This window comes from Corvus kubaryi, unplaced genomic scaffold, assembly GCF_017639235.1.
Source record: "Corvus kubaryi isolate FWS band 111438036 unplaced genomic scaffold, C.kubaryi_AGA036_p1.0 37300, whole genome shotgun sequence".
NCBI lineage: Eukaryota > Metazoa > Chordata > Aves > Passeriformes > Corvidae > Corvus > Corvus kubaryi.
This window is the reverse complement of record NW_024581093.1, coordinates 2,103,826-2,123,761: the sequence shown is the minus strand read 5'-3', so window position 1 is coordinate 2,123,761 and position 19,936 is coordinate 2,103,826. Positions and strand designations below refer to the sequence as shown.

Here is a 19,936-nt window from a genome sequence, read left to right as displayed (position 1 = left end):
CCTCCTGATTCCCGTACGATAAAGCCCAAATCCCTCTGTATCTGCTCCAAACCCTGGCTAAGCACCTTACCTAAACCCTGGACAGGGCCTGGATGTGAGATTCCTGAAAATCAGAGCCCAGCATTATCCCTGGATCCTTTCCCACGGGAAGGAGCGCTGTTTCGGCGATGCAGGAACTTCCTCCATCTACCTGACGCATCCATGTGGGATCCTTGCGAAAGCGTTGCTCAACCGAGGGAGCCGGGAAGCCCCAGCTGTGTTTTACAAGATCCCGGCTCCTTGCGGCGTGTTTCCCAACTGCTTTGTTTTCCCCTCGGTCTGGGAAAAGCCCCTCCCTCCACAGCACCTCAGTGGGACCCGGGTGTGGCTGTGTGGGGTGTCCCAAGGGCTCCTCAGCTTTTCCTGGAGCTGGCGGGACCTGGGGGATGCAAACAGGCTAGACTGAAGTGCTCCGTGGAAGAGCAGCAGTTTGGGGAGGGCTGGCCAGGTTTTGGGTACCACGGGCTGTCACAGAGGTCTGGGGGCTTGGCCTCATCATGGTCCAGGTGTCACCACCCCCACTGCTCCAGAGCTGTCACCTGGATGTCCCTGGAGAAAACTCTTCTCCTGCAGAAAACTGCAAATCTATTTTCCTCTGGCTGGGAATGACTTTTATTCCCTCGATGCAGTTTTTACTGTCAAAGGAGGATCTTAATCTCACAGTTTACACCTCAGGGACAATGTAAGCATAAGTGGATCCCGCAGTCATGGTGCCTGGGGGAGGATGTAGGTCTCGTGGGGCAAACCAGAGCGTGATGCTCCCTGACAGGCAGCCATAAATCTCCGGGAGTGATGTAACCAGTGAACTTTATCAATCTTGGAATCGCAGAACCGGAGAATGTTCCGAGCTGGAAGGGACCCACAGGCATTATTGAAGTCCAGCTCTGGGCACCGAAGTCCAGCCTTAGCTGTGTGTTGGGATCCACCACGAAAGCGCGAAGGAAGCGCTGTGGTTTTGACGAACGATCATTACAAATCCCCACATCGCACATCCATGCCCTCTCCCTGATGTAAACACCTATAAATCCCGGCGTTGTGCTGACTGGAGCATTTCCTAAGAAGGACTATCCCAGCCTGGAAGTTTACAAACAGGCTCGGCGGTGCGTGTAACCTGTCCTGCCCCTGCGCTCACAGCCCTGGCGAAACACCTTCCCTATCTGCCCGTCCGACGCTCCTCCCGCAGCAATCCTTCGGAGGGCGGAGGAAAAGCCCAACCTGCTCTTCAGGTGCCGGTCACGCACAGCGAGCCGGTTCCCTCGTGTCCCTGTCACACACAGCCAGCCTTCCCGGCCGGGTTTCACGGGAGCAGCTCCCGCGGGGAGGCTCGGAGGGCGCGCACCTCCCTCCCTCCGGCTCCGGCGGCCGAAGGAAGGCGTGACTTGGCGGCAGGGACAGGTGCCTCTCCCTGCAGGTAGCCCCGAGCTCCCGGGGAAGCGGAGCCAGCCCTGCCAGCGGCCGGTGGTCCCATCCCGCTGGCCCCCGGGGCGCTCCCCAGAGCGGCGCAGCGAAGATGGGCGAAGGAAGTTTCACCAAACTCTTCCAGAAAAGGTCGCTCCTCCGCTTCGTGCAGAAATATCAGCCCCTGGGAAGCAGCGAGCCGGAAGAGGAGGTGAGGATTGCCTGTGCCTCTTGCCTGGACCTGCTGAAATAGTTTGTGTGACTGGGGTTACTTTTGTCTACTCCGCCTGCTTTGTCCCCCCGGTAACTCGAGAGCGCTGTGGCTGCGCTGTCCCCGTCCCCTCTCCGGGCGAGCCGAGCGGCTCCCGGCAGCAGGGGGATGAGGTGGATGGTGTTTGCCAGGAGCCGGGAGTGATGGGGAGCCTTGTTTCTATGCAATGATCCAAGGGCACGGAGCTGAGGCCTCAGTCCTGCCCAGAAACTTTGTTCCCTGCTCTGAGGAGCTTCCCAACTAAGGAAGCGCATGGGAGAGCCCTGGAGTGCGGCCGTGGGAGCTCTCTGGAGAGTGGGCACAACAGGGGAAATGGAAAGCAGGGTTCCCCCTGTCCCCAGGGGACCCCTGCCACCAGTGCTGGTCACTGGCAGAGGGGCTGTGCCCCTCGGGCTGTGCTCTGAGCTGTTGCTGCAGTCAGGGCTGGTAACCAGCGGCCAAGGAGGGTTTGGGCTCAGACCTGCAGAGTCCACCTGGAAATACTGCTTTCCTCTCCTGAAAAGTGCTGCACTGACGTCCCCTCCCTGCTTGCACTGCCTGTCCTCGGTGCAGATGGACCAAAGGGTGGCCAGTGGTGCTTTGGATGACACATTTGTTGTTCTCCTTGGGTTTTCGCCACAAAATCTTCTGGTCTGGGATTATCTGGTTATTTGCTCAGCACAAGGTTTCCATGGCTCAAGCCCCATTTTTTCTGCCACATGGCAGATTGGTTGGGTGCTCTGCCACGTGAACCTCATTTGTCTAATTCCTCTAGCACATGGGGTTAGCCCTTACTCCCATCCCAACGAGCTCCATCCACACACTTGGAGAGATTCATGTGCTTTTCCTGACTGACTGAGGCCTTTCCCAGATATTATTTCAGATAATCCCCTTTCTGAGTCTTGTCTGTCTGGTGTGGGGCAGGTCAGTGTCACAGGGAGAAGAAAATAAGACACTGAACTCTTCCCCTGTGCACTGCATCGGGTGATGCTGCTCTGCACTGCTCACACAGAGCTCAAAATCCCAGGAAAAGAAGATCTTGATGAGGTTGCAGAAGGTCTCTGTAACCTGGCTTGGTGGGAAGCTGAGATTTCTGATTGCACGTAGGCAGGAGGCCACGGGCAATTATTCTGGCTTGTTCTTAGGCTGCACCATTTATGCTGCGCCAAAATAAATAGTGACAGGTATTTACTTCCAAATCTAAACGCCTCTTGAATTTTAGCTCAGGTCTATGCAGAGAGTGGTCTGTGTGTAACAGGAGAGTGAGGTGAGGAGAGCTTTGGCACAGGGTAGGAAGCAGATAGCAGTGTACAATGAAAATGGGAACTTGGCAAATCAAGAACTTATTCTCAGGGTATGGTTTAGGCTGGTAAATGACTCATCTTCCCCCTACTTGATGGCATTTTGCTTCTTTGCTTGAAAACAGTTGCAGAGCACTTTCAACCTTGTAGATCTTAAATATTTTGGTCAAAGCGTTGTGCTCAGTCTTAAAGGTGTGAGGGTGTGAGTCCAGGCGATCTGATGGGACTGCAGGCAGGATAAATGCCCAAACTGGGCTGTGAAGGAAAGCCCCAGTGCTGGTACCCCAGTGGGGTGATGGCCAGTTCACCTGTGGCCGTGGTGTTACCTGGAGATGGCAGGACAGTCACCTGGCACATCAAAGCCCATGCCCAGCCTGTGTCCAGACTCTGCTGGGCATGGTTTAACTCCTTTGCTGCAGTGCCCTATCCAGAACCAGGGCAATTTTTGTGGGGCTGATTTATAGTTTACGGGAATTGTGTGTTTCCTGCAGAAATCTGAAGAACAACTAGAGATTTTTCTTCTGAGCATCCCAGAGTGTGTGCACATGCACAGTCACACATCCTTGTGTGTGTGACGGGGGGAGAAAAGCCTGGGCACTGCTTCTTTGCATCCCCCTTTCCCTCTGACCATGGTCACCCCCAGCAGGCACAGTCCAGGGCAGGATTCTTGAGGTGGGTGCTTCAAATCAGCCTTACTGGAAAACCTCTGGCCTTTTGAACAATCAAGGGGGCTATTTTGGAGTTTCTATCTGCAAGCAGGGGGACCAGAGCTTTGTTTCATGTAAAAAATATTGGAATTCTGTGATAGATGTGCAACAGGGGAGTGAGAAGCTGTGTGGGAGGTGCTGAAACCAGTGTGGTGGGTGGGAAAGGAGCTTGGATAGGGAAGCCCAGCAAGGCAGCCCCTCACCTGGAGGGCTGAGGGTTGCTCGAGGCTGGATTCTGGATTCTGCCTGCACCCCTGGAACATGGGTCTTTTTCCTTCCATGTCCACCCGAAAAAAGAAATGTAAAAGTCTCTTTGGAGAGAATGGTTTGATTTATTTATCGTATTTTTGGCAGGGATAAAGTTTAATGTTTGGAAGGGCTTCATGTAGACTAAATAACCCAGCCCACTCTGGATTGCAGTCCATTATCTGGTCCAAAGTAACCTAAGACAGGGAAAAGGATATGCAAAGCCTCAGCAGAGGCAGAGGTGGGGGAAAATCCCGAGAACTGGTATTTTGGGCTGTTTGCCAGAGTACACAAAAGGGGCTGTGTGCTCTGCAGAAAGCTCCATGCTCCCTTTCTTCCACATGGGCTGCTCAGCAGGACAACTGAGGGATTGTTTTAGGATGAGGGATGCTCAGGTACCTCCAAGGTGGCTCCCAGCCACACCAGCTGCTCTTTACAGCCTCCAGTATCTCCTGATCTTGCAAAGCAATAGATAAACTGATAATTACCCTTTTGCGACTCCTTCCTGCCCTGCTGCATGGAGTCTGTGCTCTTGTGCCGAAAGGATAAAGGTTATAAATGTAAATGGATATTGTGGATAACCCACATCTGCTTTGCAAGGTAAAAACAAAAGCCAGTAATGCTCAAGGAGAGGTTTGTTTATGAGGAGATTGGCACAGGACACTGCCTGGTGCCCAACGTCCCTGGGGTGGGGTGGGATTGGGGTCACAGGGGCTCTGCACTGGCAGCACATCCAGGGCAGGAGGGAGATGGGGCCCCACTGATGCATTTCCAACCTGTGCATTGCAGGGGTTGTTCTGCAAAACAGAACTGGTGGGAAAGCTGTGCCACGGTTCATGAGGGGAAGTCCCTGATAGGCGTAGGCTCAGCAGCGCAGCTCATCCCAATAAAGCTGTTCCTGCCACAGGCCCTGGCTGGCAGGAGCAGGGAGCTGCCAGCATTTCCAGAGAAACCACAGATGGCTCAGGCACATCCCAGGCCTTTGTCATTTATTTCCTCCACACCTTTGTGAAGGTAAATATTGCTGATAGAGCTGAGCCCTGCTTCCCCTGCTGTCCTTGGGGACTTCAGGCATGTTATCCTCGTGTCCAGGTCCCTTCCTTCCCTCCAGCTGCTTTCATTAAAATTTAAACTGCTCCAGGGCAGAGCTGTACCTTGATACCTGTGTGTGCCAGCTGCAGCACAGAGGAGCCTGGAGAGGCCACATTAATCAGGATGGGAATGAATGCAGGGATGTGTCTATCCCTGTGTTTTCTTCCCACCAAACCCTTCCGTCTCCATAAGTGGCTCTTGGGATTTCAGTGTCTGATGTCAACAAAGTAACAGGGAACTGATGCATTTGTACAACCAGGGCACACAAACAGGGACATAAATCATGAGTTTTAAATGTGGAAGGGGTATTTTTGTCCCTTCTAGAAAGGTCTGTTAAGGAGATGTGGAAATAAGGGTGATGTTTGGTGCTAGGATGGCTCAAAAAGGGGAGCAGCACTGCAGCTTCTTCAAGCAAAATGTGGTCACCGGCTTGGGGGAAACGTGGGAGCAGGAAAATCCATGGAGATCTTGGGCAAATTGCTGGGGGATTGGAAAGGCAGGTTGTTCCTGGGACAAAATGGCTCTAAATGAGCCCTGCCCAGAGCAAGGGCTCCCAGACTCCTGTGCTTTCCCACTGGGAGCAGGGGGGTGTTGGCAGCTGAGCTGTGGGTCAGGAAATGGCCATAAAAGAGGGCTGCCACAGATGGATATGGCTAAAGCCTGTTCCAGGAGCAGGGCTTAGAGATGCTCCGAGCTCTCCAGAAGCCCCAAGACTGAAACCAGCTCCATGAGAGAACAGCCAAGGACGTTTTCTGCGTTTATGATTTCCTGCATTTATCTCAGGCTTTAAATTGCAAAGCACTGGATGTTCCTAGAAAGCTCCTGAATATTCATGGCAGGGCCAATTCCCCAATTACCAGTGCAGGAGGGTGAGCCAGACCTGAGTGCATCCCACAGCAAACATTCCAGGGTGCTGGGAGTGGGGAGCTGGAGCCAAATTCCTGCCGCGCTCTCTGGGGGTTCCTTAATGAACACAAACTCCTCTGCTTTATGAATGAAGGGAAAAGGGAATGGAACTCCTGTCCCTTGGGAGGGGTGAGATTTCTCCCTCTCTGTACTCAGCCTGCACTAGTGGTCACAGCCTGGGCCTGGCAGAGATTTTGGGAATGCTGCTGCTCTGGGAAGTGCATTTTAGAGAAGAAAATGAAGGAAATTGAAAGGCAGAGGTTGGGATGCTGAGGGCTGGGGCTGCCTGCACAGGGCAGGAAGGCTTTATCCTGCTTGGAGGCAGCTGCAGAGTCAGTGGTGGAGCAAAGCAGCCCTGGAGGTGGGAGAGGAGATTTTGCTTCTCCCTCCGGCTCACATTTCTAGCTCACGTTTTCAGCTCGTTTATTATGTTTTTAATAAGGGGAAAGTGTTTTCCTTGCTCTGAGCATCGAGTCTGGGCTGTGAGACACTGGCATGGGACACCTCAAACAGCACAGCCTGAACCTCTCCTGATCAGCACCGTGAGCTTCTCTTTTTTGGCTCCCCAGCTCCTCACGACCTCTCTCCCCCTACGAGAACAGCCGGGCTTTGAGGCTGGGATCAGGATTGCTTAGAGCTGGTATTAAAGCGCTGAGATTTGGGAAGTGGTGTAGTGACTGGCACGCAGCTGGCAAGGGGAGGGAAGGGAATGGGATTAAGGGAAGAAGCCGGGAGGTGCTGAAAAGCTTTAATTAACTGTGCTCTCGTCTAACGATTGCCTCGCCTTGTTTATCCAGCCCCGTGAGGAGTGCGAGCTGAAGGTAATCGAGCAGGAGAAGGAGGTGGCGGTCCTGCCCCCGAAGGACGCCTGTAAATGCCACAAGGAGGACTTGGCAAGAGCTCTAAACGTAAGGGTTTGTGCAGGTCTTTGGGAATGTGGGATCTGCCTGTGGGAAGGGCCCGAGCAGCAAAATCAGTCTGTAATTGACTTGCAAACTCCTGGAGTGCCCAATCCCGCTGCCTTTTTGTGGGATGAATCCGCTCCTTTCTGGGCTTGAGGGTCCCCACCATCAGGGAAAGCTTTAGTGCTTGGCTGTATTTTAATTTCCGACCTCGCTATTTTTTAAATCCAGGCAGAATAGATTTTATCCCTTCTCCTTTTGTTCTCCCTTGAATTTTGTCAGGGTGTGTTTATTTTTATTTTCTCTTTAAATACACAGTGCAACCAGAAATTAGTTCTTTCTTTTACTATTTTAGATTTCTAATTTGTCATCCATGATATGATTTCTCCCTTTTGGAAATATACATTTTTTTAAATTAACTTGTGCTCGCTCTATGGCTTTCTGTGGTGGTTGATGGTAAAATTTTATAGTTTAACAAAAATACATATTTTAACAGAAAAACAACGGGCAGATTTATTTTTTCATGGGAGACTGAGCCATGAAGATCTTGCCCAGTCTGCTTATAGGGGTTTAATATAAATTTGCCTTAATAAGTTTTCTGTAACTGTAATATGTAATGTTTGGGTTGGGTTTGGGGTTTTTTTCCCTCTAGGTTGACTTACAAACTGGACTCTCTGAGTTTTCCGTGCTCCAGCGCCGGTCAAAACACGGCTGGAATGAATTTTCAGTAGAGAACACAGAGCCAATATGGAAGAAATATCTGGACCAGGTAAGGATTTTCTGCACAGATCCTCATTTCTTGGCAGAAACAAAACCTGGCTGGGTTGCTCTGAGCGTGTGTCTGCATTGAAATATTCAGGATTTGTAATTCCAGAGACTGAGCCTTGGAACAGGCTGTGTCCTGGACACAGGAACTGCTCCTTCTCCTGGGAAAACCATTGTGAGGTTCCTCTGCAGCTCACTGAGGGTGCAGATAACATCTTCAAACAGAAATGAACCTGTTTGTCTCCACACAGCCCACAAATCAAATGCTGTAGATCAGGGGCCTGGTTGCTGGGTATTTCTTCCCTTTAAGGCAAGTGGTAAAATCGTGAAAGGTTTGAGGAGAGCCGGTGGTAGCAGGAAGATGCTCTGATTTTGGCTATCCCTCCAGAAAAGGGGCAGCTGTGGAGCTCAGGGGAGTTTTGGGGTCTCTATCAGTTATACAGCAGTGACAGATACGTTCGTACATGGTGCCATGTGCTGTTGACATCCACAATTTCACACCAGCTGCCCCCAGAAAGCCAGGCAGAAAGTGATATTTGCTGTCTTCCCTTTCCCCAGATGAGTTACCCTTGGGTTTTGCTTTTATTAACTATTTCTCATCAGTATTTAATGCATCTTTCAGCTCTCTTTGAGAGCTTTTAACCGGACAAGAAGGGCCTTTTGTTTGTTTTTATTTTTCATTTCCAACCTGTGATTTGACTGGTTTTCCTCCTGCTTAGTCGAATCACGAGGATCTGAGTTGCTTTGAAAGACTTCATTTTTATTTCATGGTTTATCCCTTTTTCAACATAATTGATATTCTTTAGCTTTTGGTAATCATCACTAAGTCTCTCCAAGGATTCTTTTATTCCTGATAAAAAGTGAGATGGTGTTTTTTCTGCTCAGCCTTCAGAACCAGTTTCTCCTACAGGGACACCAGAGGGATTCTTCGGTGCATCTCTGATCCTCCTGCAACCTTTTGGTGCCTCTGGTCTTGCACCATTCACACCCTGCACTTGAGCATCATCCCTCAGCAGCCCCTTGCTGTGGCTTTTCCAGCTGCTGCTTTTGCAAACATCCCCCTTTGCCTCGGTTTTCTAAAGAGGAATGGAGGGACTTTCACCTTTGGCTCCAGCAAGGAATAAATTTAAATCCTGGCTTTCCTGCTGAACATCACCACACATCTGTTGCACAAAGCAGGCAGATTTATCTTTATCTATTTAATTCCTTTCCATCAATTCCCACATCAGCTAAACAAAGCTGTAATTTTCTCAGGTAGGAAAAGGGGCCTTAAAGTCTCTGTTTAAAAGCGAAACAAGTGAGCACCTGACTCCCACAGCCCTCGGTCCAGTGAAGACTTGAGCAGATTAATTAAAGAAAAAATGAAAAAGAGGAAGAAAGAGGATTTCTGGTTTCAGATTCTATGACAATAAAGTTTTTGTTTGTACTTACTGTGCATCAAGAAGCTTTTGGAATCAGCTCTGTGCTGTGTGTCTGCAAAGGCAGGCAAAAAGGGGGAAAGGGAGGGAATCCATGTGTTTTGGGGTGAGCCTGGTCCTGCTGGTCCCACACCCATCACCTGTGGAGCAGGAACTGCAGAAGCCTGACCACGATGCAAGGAGGGTCCCTGCAGCCAAACCTGACAGGGACCCTTCCTGATGGGGTCTGCAGCCAGCTCGGCTTCAGCACCTCTCATTCCATATTTTTCTTGTGTTCTCAGTTCAAAAACCCCCTCATCCTCCTGTTGCTGGCCTCAGCTTTGGTGAGTGTCATCACCAAGGAGTACGAGGATGCCGCGAGCATCACCATGGTAGGTGTCACCTGTCCCATACCCCCACGGTGGGTGCCCCTTGTCCCCCATATCCCCATGGTGGTGTCCCCTGTCCTGCATCCCACCCCGTCTCTCTGTGCCCACACCTGTAACCCCTCTCTGCCCACAGGCTGTGCTCATCGTGGTCACTGTGGCCTTCATCCAGGTGGGTTTTCCAGAGCTCAGCCCCGTGGCCATGGCTGTCAGCAAAGAGACCTCTCCTGTAACTTGGCTTTCTTTTCCCTCCTTGTTTAAAAGGAATATCGCTCGGAAAAATCCCTGGAAGAACTCAACAAGCTGGTGCCCCCCGAGTGCAACTGGTGAGACCTTCCTGCAGCAGGGGCTTAGCAGGGAGTGGGGCTAAGAGGGCAGGACCAACGGGAAAAGAAAATTATTTCAGGCTGTTGTGCACGTAATGAGAACCTGGTCTCTGGAGGGGTGGCACCGTGAGTGGGTGCAGCTACAGGTCACAGGGAAGGGGGATGAAATAATCAGTAATGATCCGAAATTATTAGAAGGTTTTTTTGTAATTATTAGGAAAAAAATTAGAAAAACTAGAAATAAGAAGTAGGCACCCAGTGGAATTAAGTAAATGCTGAGAGACAGGAGGCTCCCAGAAAAGCTCCACATCCCTGCAGCATATCCTGCATGCCACTGTCTCCCCAGGCAGGAAAAACCTCACCCATGTATATTTTTTTTTGCTTTAGGGTAGTTTTTCCCCCCGAGAAATGGGCACAAAGCAGCACCTGAGTGCAGGTGGGCTGGGGCTCCTGTCCTACCTGCTGCTGTACCCACGTGTCGGGCACAGGCACAGCCAGGTCACAGCCCACAGAGCAGCTTTAGGGTGCACCAAACACTGCTTCCCATGGCTTTGATGTTTGTTATCAGTGCTCAAAATTACAGGAAACATTTTGCCTATTTATGTCTTTGCAAATCAGTTTTGTCACAGCCAACAGAAATAAGTTGTGAGGCTCAGGGAAGCCTTGCCCTGCCAAAGAGGTGTGGGGTTTTCCACTGGTCCAAAGTTCACCCTGGAGCTTACAAACCCCACTGTTGGCACTTTATTTATTTATGATATGACACCAGAAGCATCCAGCTGCCTGGAAGGCTCCACTCTGAATGCAATAGTGGAATGCCAGGGGTAATTCTAGCTTTAAAAAGCCTCTTTTTAGGTTCAAGAATCTGCAACTCATTATTTAAGGCATGAAAGCATGACTCCTTGTTGCTCCTCTCTACTGTATAAATAATCTTTAAGTCACTTATGAAATATAAATCATCCATAACCTGCCCATCTGTTTGCAAATTAAATTCTGTTTACAAATTAAAACCGAGCCCAAACTGAACATAATCCTCTGCTCATTGCTATGAAGATTTTTCTGTTCTTATGTACATTGGAAGTTCTTTGGGGCAAGGCTCCTTGCTTTCTTGCCAGCCACGTTCCCGAGCCTGCAGAATGAATAAAAACCTCACAGCCTGGTTCCCTTTCTTCTTTTTTCCATTTGCCTCGTGCAGCCTAAGGGAAGGAAAACTGCAGCACCTTCTGGCACGAGAGCTGGTGCCTGGAGATATCATCTACCTGTCTGTGGGTGACAGGGTTCCTGCAGACCTCAGGCTCATAGAGGTAAATACAGCTGTAAACGAGCCTGGCTGGGAAATTCCTTGTCTTAACAGTGCCAGAAATGCGTCTTTTTAATTAGGTTACAGATCTGCTGGTGGATGAATCCAGTTTTACTGGAGAAGCTGAGCCTTGCAACAAGACTGACAGTGTGCTGCTGGAAGCTGGGGACATAACCACGCTGAGCAATGTGGTTTTCATGGGGACCCTGGTGCGGTACGGGAAGGGAAAAGTGAGTCCTGACATCAGTGGTCTTTTCCTGGGCACTGGTTGCAGATTCTTTCAGTGTGAGCATGGAATGACAGGAAAAGGGGGAATGACAGAGGGCAGGTTTGATGGGATACTAGGAAGGAATCCTTCCCTGTGAGGGTACTGAGGCCCTGGCACAGGGTGCCCAGAGAAGCTGTGGCTGCCCCTGGATCCCTGAAAGTGTCCAAGGCCAGGCTGGATGGGACTTGGAGCAGCCTGGGACAGTGGAAGGTGTCCCTGCCCATGGCAGGGGTGGGACTGGATGGGCTTTAAGATCCCTTCCAACCCAAACCAGTCTGGGATTCTCTATATTTTCTCACCTTCATCTCTCTTTTTCCTTTTTCCAGGGTGTGGTTATTGGCACAGGTGAAAATTCCCAGTTTGGTGAGGTGTTCAAGATGATGCAGGCTGAGGAGGTAACACAGCCCATGTCTGGGGAAATGCTGGATGTCCTGGATAAAAGTTTGTGAGCAGGAGCAGTCCCAAGAGTTCAATGCTCTGGGTTCAGTTCTGCTTCTGCCACAAGATGCCCGTGTAACTGAGGGACACCAAAGTGTCTGACAGAGAAGGACAGGACAGGCTGTGCCCAACAGACCCTGTTGAGGGGCTGAGGGTGGGAAAAGCACAAGGCAACTGCAGGGACCATGTATGGATAACCAGGGCTGTGTGGGTCGCTTGTTCTGGGCTGGCCATCATCTTCTCATCACACACAACAACCAAAGAAAACCCAGTAACCTCTAATTTTTCCAGACTCCCAAGACACCTCTGCAGAAGAGCATGGACAGGCTGGGGAAGCAGCTCACACTGTTCTCCTTTGGGATAATTGGTGAGTGGGATGCAATGCTCACGCTGGCGTGGTTGGCTGTGGAATCCCTCCGTGCTCCAGGGCTGCTTTTCCAAAAGCACTTGTGGGTGTGGGTCACCTGGACCTTGGGGGTTCGAGCAGAGACACCACTGAACGAGAGACCTGGGTGCCTCATTGCATTTTTAGTTCTGCAACAACAGCTAAAACAGGTCAGAGGTTTTTGAAGTACTTTTTTTAACCAGCTCATTTCCCCCCTCCAGGTTTGATAATGCTCATTGGCTGGTTGCAAGGGAAGCGTCTCCTCAGCATGTTCACCATTGGAGTCAGGTGAGGACTGGACTTTTTCTCTTTGATTTCTAATGAAATGTCCCAAGGAACTTCCCGTTCAAAACAAAGGACATTTCACAAAGGAGAGCTTGAGTAAATACATAAAAATTTCATAAATATGTATTTCTCTTGCGCTGCTGAAATTAATGTGAGGTTTAAACAGAGTGGAGGAGAACAACACCAAGCTTGAGGGTTTATTTAATTTTGTAAACTGGTATCTGGAAAATCTTCCTTAGCATCTCCACTTCATCCTGCTGTGAATGCCCTTTCCTATCTGTGCTATGAATTTAGTGGGAGTGCACCAACAACAAATATTACTCTTTGCTGTTCCTACTGGATTTACATCTAAAGAAAGGAATGCACATCTCACACAGCATAAAAAAGCATGCACAGCTTCTTAATCAAACATAATAAAAAATGTGTTTTCAGTAGTGCCCATAAAACCTGTTACCTTGGTGTTGTCATGGCTCTAAAATCAATTCTTTAAAAAAAAAAAAAGTGTTCTATGGAAACAAAAAAAAAATCCCAGGTGGGGAGACAACAGAGAAGCCAAACTGGTTTAGTGCCACCTTCCTGTCTCCCAGGGGGATGTGGTGGCAAAGAAAAGTGGTTAATCCTGAGTTTGGGGGGGCAGTTTATGGTTTTGCAAGCTGTCCGTGATTACATTTTGCACATATCTGGAAGCATTCAGAGTTCCCCAAGGAATATCTAATATCAAATATACAGACTGTGGCTGGATTTTTCCAGCATATCAGGTGTTGCAGGTTTTGGTGTTGCTCTGATTGATGGTGGAGACATCTGGGGAGCTGGTTCTGTCCCCCCACAGTGGGGTAAGAGAGGAGGTGAGGGGCTGCATGTGGCCAGGAGCCAGTGGCTAACGTGTGAGCCCTGGTGCCAGGGAATATTCAACTCCCATCCTCAGAAAGTTAAATAAATGAAATTAAATCCAGCCTCTAAATCCCTGCTTAGCCAGAAATTAATGCTCTTTGGCAATGTAAAGAAGAAAAATAACTGCTCTGTCACAACCATCCAGAAAAAGGTCCAAGGGCTGGGTAAATGTCCTGCTTTTGTATTTGCAGTGTGCCAGCAGCCCCAGTGATTATCCCATTGAGCCCCTTAGGAAAACTCAGCCCTGGGAATGTCCCTTTGGCACCTTTGGGTCCGTGCTTGTGGTTTGGGCCCTGTGTTGAGGCTGTTGTGTCTCTGCTGTCCCCAGCCTGGCCGTGGCTGCCATCCCCGAGGGCCTTCCCATCGTGGTCACCGTCACTCTGGTGCTGGGAGTGCTGCGCATGGCCAAGAAAAAGGTGATTGTGAAGAAGCTGCCCATTGTAGAGACCTTAGGTAAGGCTGCAAAGGGGCCACACGGCTTGGTCACCTGCCAGGCTCCAAAATCTGAGCTTCAAAGTCTGGGCTGGCCTTGAGAGCTTTGGTCTGATCCAGAGAAATAAATTTGGAACAGTCTTACCGGGACAGAGCAACCCACTCAGAATTAAATATATTTTTTACCCTGTATTTCTCACCCTTTTCCCTTATTTTGTGGTATGAACACAGGCACATGCTTGGAATGGTCCAGCCCAGGGGGAGCAGAGCCCCTCTGCAGACACGTATTGGGTTAAAATCTTTGTTTCTCTTTCCTCTCCATGCTCTGGGATCCTCCTGCAGATCTGTCCTGTCCACTTCTTCAGCGTCTGGCTAAAAAACCTCCCAGCCCCTCAAGTCAAGCTTGGCAACATAAATAAAGCCATTTATCCTTCTGCAGGCTGGGTGGTGGCCAACTCCCTGACACCCAAAAAGTCACGGAGAGAGGGACAGAGAGGATGGAGAAGGCATCCAACACATCCTCACAGCTGCAGGGCAGAACGAACTGGGATGGAATTGTTCTTCCACCTCCCCTTATCTTCAGTTTGTCCCTTACTCCCAGGTGGCTGCACTGCAGGCTTTGCTGCTCTGACCTGGGTCAGGGTAGCAGGGATATGAAGGAGGAGACACAGTGCCTACTTAGCACCACTCATTAAATGCACAATAAATACCAAACCAGGTCCATGCAGTTCCCAAAATCTGCTGCATGGCCAGATCCTGCAGCTAAAACCTGTCCTTTTGGGAAACACTGCTATTGTTTGAGCTGCCTATGTTTGTTCTGCAGTTAAGGAATCTTATCACCCTGATTTTATTGTGTCTGCCCTGACCCAGGACATCTGAAACAGCTTTTCCCTCGTGAGGGAATTCGTTCTGGGAGGGCTGCGCCCACAGAGGCAGAACTGCAGGTGCAGAGACGGCACAGCCAAAACTGTCTGTTAAACTTCTGAAGAGGAGAAAAACAATCCTTCTTCTTTAATTATCAGTAACTAAAAACGGGGTGTTGGAGATCACAGCTTTGCTCTCTGCTAATCCTTCCAAACTGTGCTTCATTTAATTACAGCCCAATCCGCTTTATTTTCTCTCCAGGTCTTTACCTAGAAGTCATCATGCTTGTGGGGGTCTGTGCCTGAGCACTGTGATCACCTCCAGAGCCAGGAAGATATTCAGACTCAGAAGGAAGCTGGAGCCTTATTCTTGTTTCATATTAAAGTAATTTCCCCCCTTCTTGGGAGTGGAAACTATCTGGAATGTGGTGGCTCAGCTAATTCACCCTTTTGCAGCACTTTGTAAATGGACTCTGGAAAAATGTGCCTTACTGGATCAGGGTTGGCACAAAGCAGAGCAAAGGGGCAGTTTCTGCTCTTAGGTGTTGATCTTGGAGTATTTTTTGTAGCAGTCTTTAACCCACCTCCTCTCCCAGTCCCTTGGTGAGGCAGGGAAGGGCTGCTGTTCTGATTTAGAGAAGCAAGGCTTCACTGGCAGAGTGGGAATTGGGGCTGTCTTTTTGGAATAGAGCAGCTGTTCTGTGATATTGCAGCCCAGAAACACTGACCAAGACACTGTGACCCTCTTTGGATGGCTCCTACCACATCTCACACCCGAATTATGCTCCCGATGCCCCAGTGTGCACTCAAATCCTTTCCTTCCTTCTTAGGCAGCTCATCCATTTCTTGATCTTTTCTCCCTTTCACCGGTGCAGTTTAAACCACATCAGTGAAACTTTTCTCCCTCTTCTCACTCTCACTGCTGGGCTGCATTATTGATCAGTTCTGATTAAAACCATTCCTGCCTCAGTGTCGCTGTTGGGGCAGTCACGACACACACAGACAGTGCCTCTTTCAAGGGCCAAAAAGCCATTTATTAAACAAAGCAGCCTCTTTTATACACTTCTTGTATGTTACCATTCATGTTACAGATTCACTGGCTGCTAAACTACTACAACAGACTCTTTGGCTATTACTGACTACAACATACCATTGGCTACCTATAGCATAAGCATTCAGAAAAATAACAGGTGCCGATATGTGGCTGTTTTCTCCTTCTGCTGTTTAACTTGCCTGAGCCATGATTTTATAAAGGCAACAAGGCCTTCATTTTATAAGGTTTTACTTCAATGCCACACCCCAGGTTGCTGCAATGTCATCTGCTCAGATAAGACGGGCACTCTGACTGCCAACGAGATGACAGTGACCCGGCTCGTGACCTCGGACGGCTGCCAGGCAGAGGTATGGATGAGGCAGGAATCCAGGCTTTCCTGAGGGAATTCAGCAGCACTGAATTTGCCTTTGGTTCAGTCGGACCCAAATGAGGAAGGCTGGCCAGCCCCAAACCAAGCAGTTTCCTGCACATTCCCTTCAAGTGAAGAGATTTTTGCAGCCCTGGGGCAGGCAGAGGTGAGGCTGAGGGTACAAAAACCACTCAGGTACCACAGAAATGTCCATTGGCATCACCTGTAATTATTGTAAGTGCTGAAACCTGCCACTGACCCTTGCTGGTCCACCTGGCTGTAGGAATATTTATTATAGGAGCAGCTTCATTCTCTGCTTGGTTCATTCGTCTCTGTGCAAAGTGAGGGGAAAATGCAAAATGTGTGGCAGAGGAGAGACAGGGCAGTCATGAGGAGGGCAGGGCTTGAACAAACCCCTTGCACTGCTGCCAAAGGGCTGCAGCTCTCCCCTGAGCTGCAGGGGACTTGTGGAATCACGGCAAACAAATTCCCTATAAGACAAATTGACTCCTCTTGTCCCTATAAAGCCATTTTAGTGTGATATTGTCACTGTCTGCAGCCTTTTCTTTAAGCATTGCTTTCAGACAGAAAGAAGAATCCCTGCACTCCTTAAAAGTGAAAATTTTCTTGAGTGCAGCCCCCTGCACACATCTGCAGTCCACTCCTGACTGGTACAGAGGAAATTTCCCATCTTTCTCTCCCTCTCTCAGGTCAGCGGGGTGGGCTACAATGGAGAAGGAAATGTTTATCTTCTGCCATCCAAGGAGATTCTTAAAGAATTTTCCAACATCTCCGTTGGGAAACTCGTGGAGGTAAGTGTAAATTATGAACCAGCATATCCTAGTTACAGTCAATTTTCAGATGCACAAATGACTTTGGATAATTAGTGTGAAGAAAACCCACTTTTGTAATTCTAAAACGGACTGTCTTGCTAAAACATTTTCAAGGAAAGACTGAGTGTGATGTAATTCCTGAAGCTTATGGGTGAAAGGCAGTGATCATAAGACATGCAGAGAGAGACCAGAGCCATCAGCTTCAGGAGGCAATGATATTCTGGATAAAAATACAGTTCTGGCAGAGGAGAGACCAATACATTTTACCACAGTCAGGTTTTTAACGTGCACAGATTGTAGACATTAGCCAGCTACACAGTCCATTTATAAATGTATTGTGATGTCCTCTGGGTTTGTGTCAGCTTTACATAAAATTTTTAACATTCAGCTGGAGGCTGGAGTGAGTGTTTGGGTGGTGAAATGATTTGTGCTGGAATCTCAAATGGAGATTAGGTCCCATTTTATTCCTACTGCACATTAGAAACAACAGTAGGAGAGACTGAGCTTTCATTTTCATGATATATCAAGCTCATTAGATGTATCTCATGTTTTCTTGATGTTAATTTATCCAAAGCATAATATTTTACCAGAATATTGGTGCATCTTATAGATTAAGTGGCTTTAGAAAACACAAGAACTGATCTCAAGAGATGCTGCCGTGGGGAAATCTTTTCTCAAAACTTTTGGGATGTGGTTCCTTTCATTCCCCAATCTTTCATCATTTCATTTAAAGAGATGAAAAAGCTGTGACTTCAGTAATGAAAAAAAATATACCATGTAAAGCTGTCCCTTTCTCTAGGCTGGCTGTGTAGTCAATAACGCCGTTATCAGGAAAAACTGTGTGATAGGACAACCCACAGAAGGAGCTCTCATTGCCCTGGCAATGAAGGTAAGGTCCTTAGAGTGTAAAATTTTCCTGAAATTATAATAAACAAATAAATAACAGCTGGATTTGTTAGGTCTGGCAGCAGAGTAAGACTGCTTTAAGTTCCCCAGACTGGTTTAATCTTTCCTTGTCTCCTCTGCCCAAGGTCATAGATGTTGCCTCTCCCAGTCAGCCTTCAGTCATGGACTCTTTCCTTGAGCTTCTGTGCTGACAGCAATCCTCTTTTGGCTTGGTAAATCCTGCAGTTAGGCTGGGCTATGCATTTCTTTTGGGCTCAGACTGGACAGCTCATTTTATATTTCCTGCACATGCCAGTTAAGAGCCCAGGAGGAAAGCAAGAGTTAAAAATGAGCAGGAACAGGCCAGGCCAGATTGCATGGCAGAGGGTCACCCTCATTTTGGGTCATCTGCTAGATTTCACTTTTTTCCTAGCAATGATTATGTAAAACAAGATGGTTTTATGAATATTGCATTCACACTGCCAGGCAGAGCTGTAAAGCACCTCAAGGTATCACCTCAGCAGTGTCACCCAGCCTGAGGCCTCACCCTCAGGTGGGCTGTAGAACACAGGAGGTCCCTGATGAAATGATGCACCTCCAAACATCTGGTCTTACCTCCTGCTTTTAAAGCTTGTAACTAACTCTAGCACTGCAATCGTGATTTTTTAAATTTCTTTTTTCAAGCAATGGCATTCCATTTCCCTAAATGCTGAATTAAAACCTTCCTCCTGCTCTGGCATTCAGTAGCTGAGCAATAGCAGAATATGAGGGAGGTTGTCTTTCTTATATTTATTTTTAAATTTTTGTTTTGGTGGGAGCTGGGGAAGAAGGTGATCAGAAGTAGCTTCCAGTCTCTCCCACTTCACCTGCAACAATCACACATGCTGCTGGAGCAAGAGTGTATTGATTTGGACTGAAAGGTTTTGTTGTGAATTGCTTTTTGAGTGTAATTCATCAGGAAATAATTCAAAACCACATCCACAACTGACCATTCAGCTGTTTGCTATTTCCTTTCTTCTTTCAAGTAGAGTTGCTGGGCAATAACCCAGAAAAGAAACACAGAAATCTGCTCATCCCATTGCTTTGCCATAGGTTTGGGGAATGGATGTGTTCCTCTCACCAAAAGGCATGTCAGGTCCCTAATTCCTGCAAAATTTAACAGGGGTCAAGCTTCAAACTCCAGTTTAATTTATCCCATAGCAGGCACCTAAAGCAAAAGATTTTGGGTTTGAGATATGAATTTTTCCCTGCTTGTGTTTTCTCTTGAGCACTGTGGGATCTGACAGCCTGTAAGGACACGGCCAACAGTCAATCCTTGTGATATGGAAAATATATCCAAGCTTTGGCAACGTCCAGCCTTACAGTGCTCTTTTTGTTTTACCTTGCTTCAGATGGAATTAGCTGACATAAAGGACATTTATGTAAGAAAGAAGGAAATTCCATTCAGCTCCGAGCAGAAGTGGATGGCTGTGAAATGCACACTGAAAAATCAGGTAAAGCAAACAGAGGCAGGGGCTGGTTTCATGTTTCTAATTGTGCACCTCAACAATGGGCATGAAATGGTATCTCTTCAGCAAATAATGTTTGCAGGAGTTAACTATGTCGGGAGAAAACGGAACAAACCTCAACATTCCCGGCTTGGGTGGAATTTTAGCTTGTAAAACTGTTTGAATGGGAGGAGGGAATACTTTCTATACCGTGGTTTGAGCAGGAAAACAAAAGCTTTTCAGAGAGAACTGACAGGGAGAGAGGGATTCAGTGTTTGGACATTCATCCCTTACTGGGTTAGGGAGCTCATTTTGGCTGATACTGTGCTCTGGTTTAAAAACTCACCAACCTTTTCATTACCATGCTGTCTGTGAGGGCTGAACATGAAAAATGAGCAGAGCAAAAATATCCCATCCTATCCATAATACATGGATGCTCCTGGGCATCTCTCGAAACAGGTAAAAGAGGAAACAGAATCTTCTCTACCTACAATTACAGACTTATTCATTTAAACTGTGCTCCTTTTTTTGGATAAAGTGTATTCTCTCCTTGCTTTAAAGGATCAGGAAGATATTTACTTCATGAAAGGAGCCTTTGAAGAAGTTATCCAGTACTGCTCTCTGTATAACAGCGGTGGCATCTCGTTGGCACTCACGCCCCAGCAGAAAGCCCTCTACCAGCAGGAGGAAAAGCGACTGGGCTCCTCAGGACTTCGAGGTCAGTCCTTACTGTCTGTGTCCCTTAAGCTTACAG

The 19,936-nt window shown here is 48.3% G+C and overlaps 1 protein-coding gene across 1 annotated transcript in view; it reads left to right on the top strand.

The window, feature by feature from the left end:
- Positions 1-1,174: 1,174 nt before the first annotated feature.
- Positions 1,175-19,936, top strand: part of ATP2C2 (ATPase secretory pathway Ca2+ transporting 2) — a 25,705-nt gene continuing 6,943 nt past the window's right edge. The window contains exons 1-17 of the mRNA XM_042027107.1: positions 1,175-1,648; positions 6,737-6,847; positions 7,494-7,610; positions 9,306-9,395; positions 9,526-9,561; positions 9,654-9,715; positions 10,908-11,016; positions 11,093-11,242; positions 11,607-11,675; positions 12,010-12,085; positions 12,325-12,391; positions 13,608-13,732; positions 15,878-15,975; positions 16,688-16,789; positions 17,610-17,699; positions 19,087-19,188; positions 19,744-19,900. Of these exons, the coding sequence (XP_041883041.1) occupies positions 1,550-1,648; positions 6,737-6,847; positions 7,494-7,610; positions 9,306-9,395; positions 9,526-9,561; positions 9,654-9,715; positions 10,908-11,016; positions 11,093-11,242; positions 11,607-11,675; positions 12,010-12,085; positions 12,325-12,391; positions 13,608-13,732; positions 15,878-15,975; positions 16,688-16,789; positions 17,610-17,699; positions 19,087-19,188; positions 19,744-19,900 (1,660 nt within the window). The 5' untranslated portion in view covers positions 1,175-1,549. The remainder of the gene's footprint in view (positions 1,649-6,736; positions 6,848-7,493; positions 7,611-9,305; positions 9,396-9,525; positions 9,562-9,653; positions 9,716-10,907; positions 11,017-11,092; positions 11,243-11,606; positions 11,676-12,009; positions 12,086-12,324; positions 12,392-13,607; positions 13,733-15,877; positions 15,976-16,687; positions 16,790-17,609; positions 17,700-19,086; positions 19,189-19,743; positions 19,901-19,936) is intronic.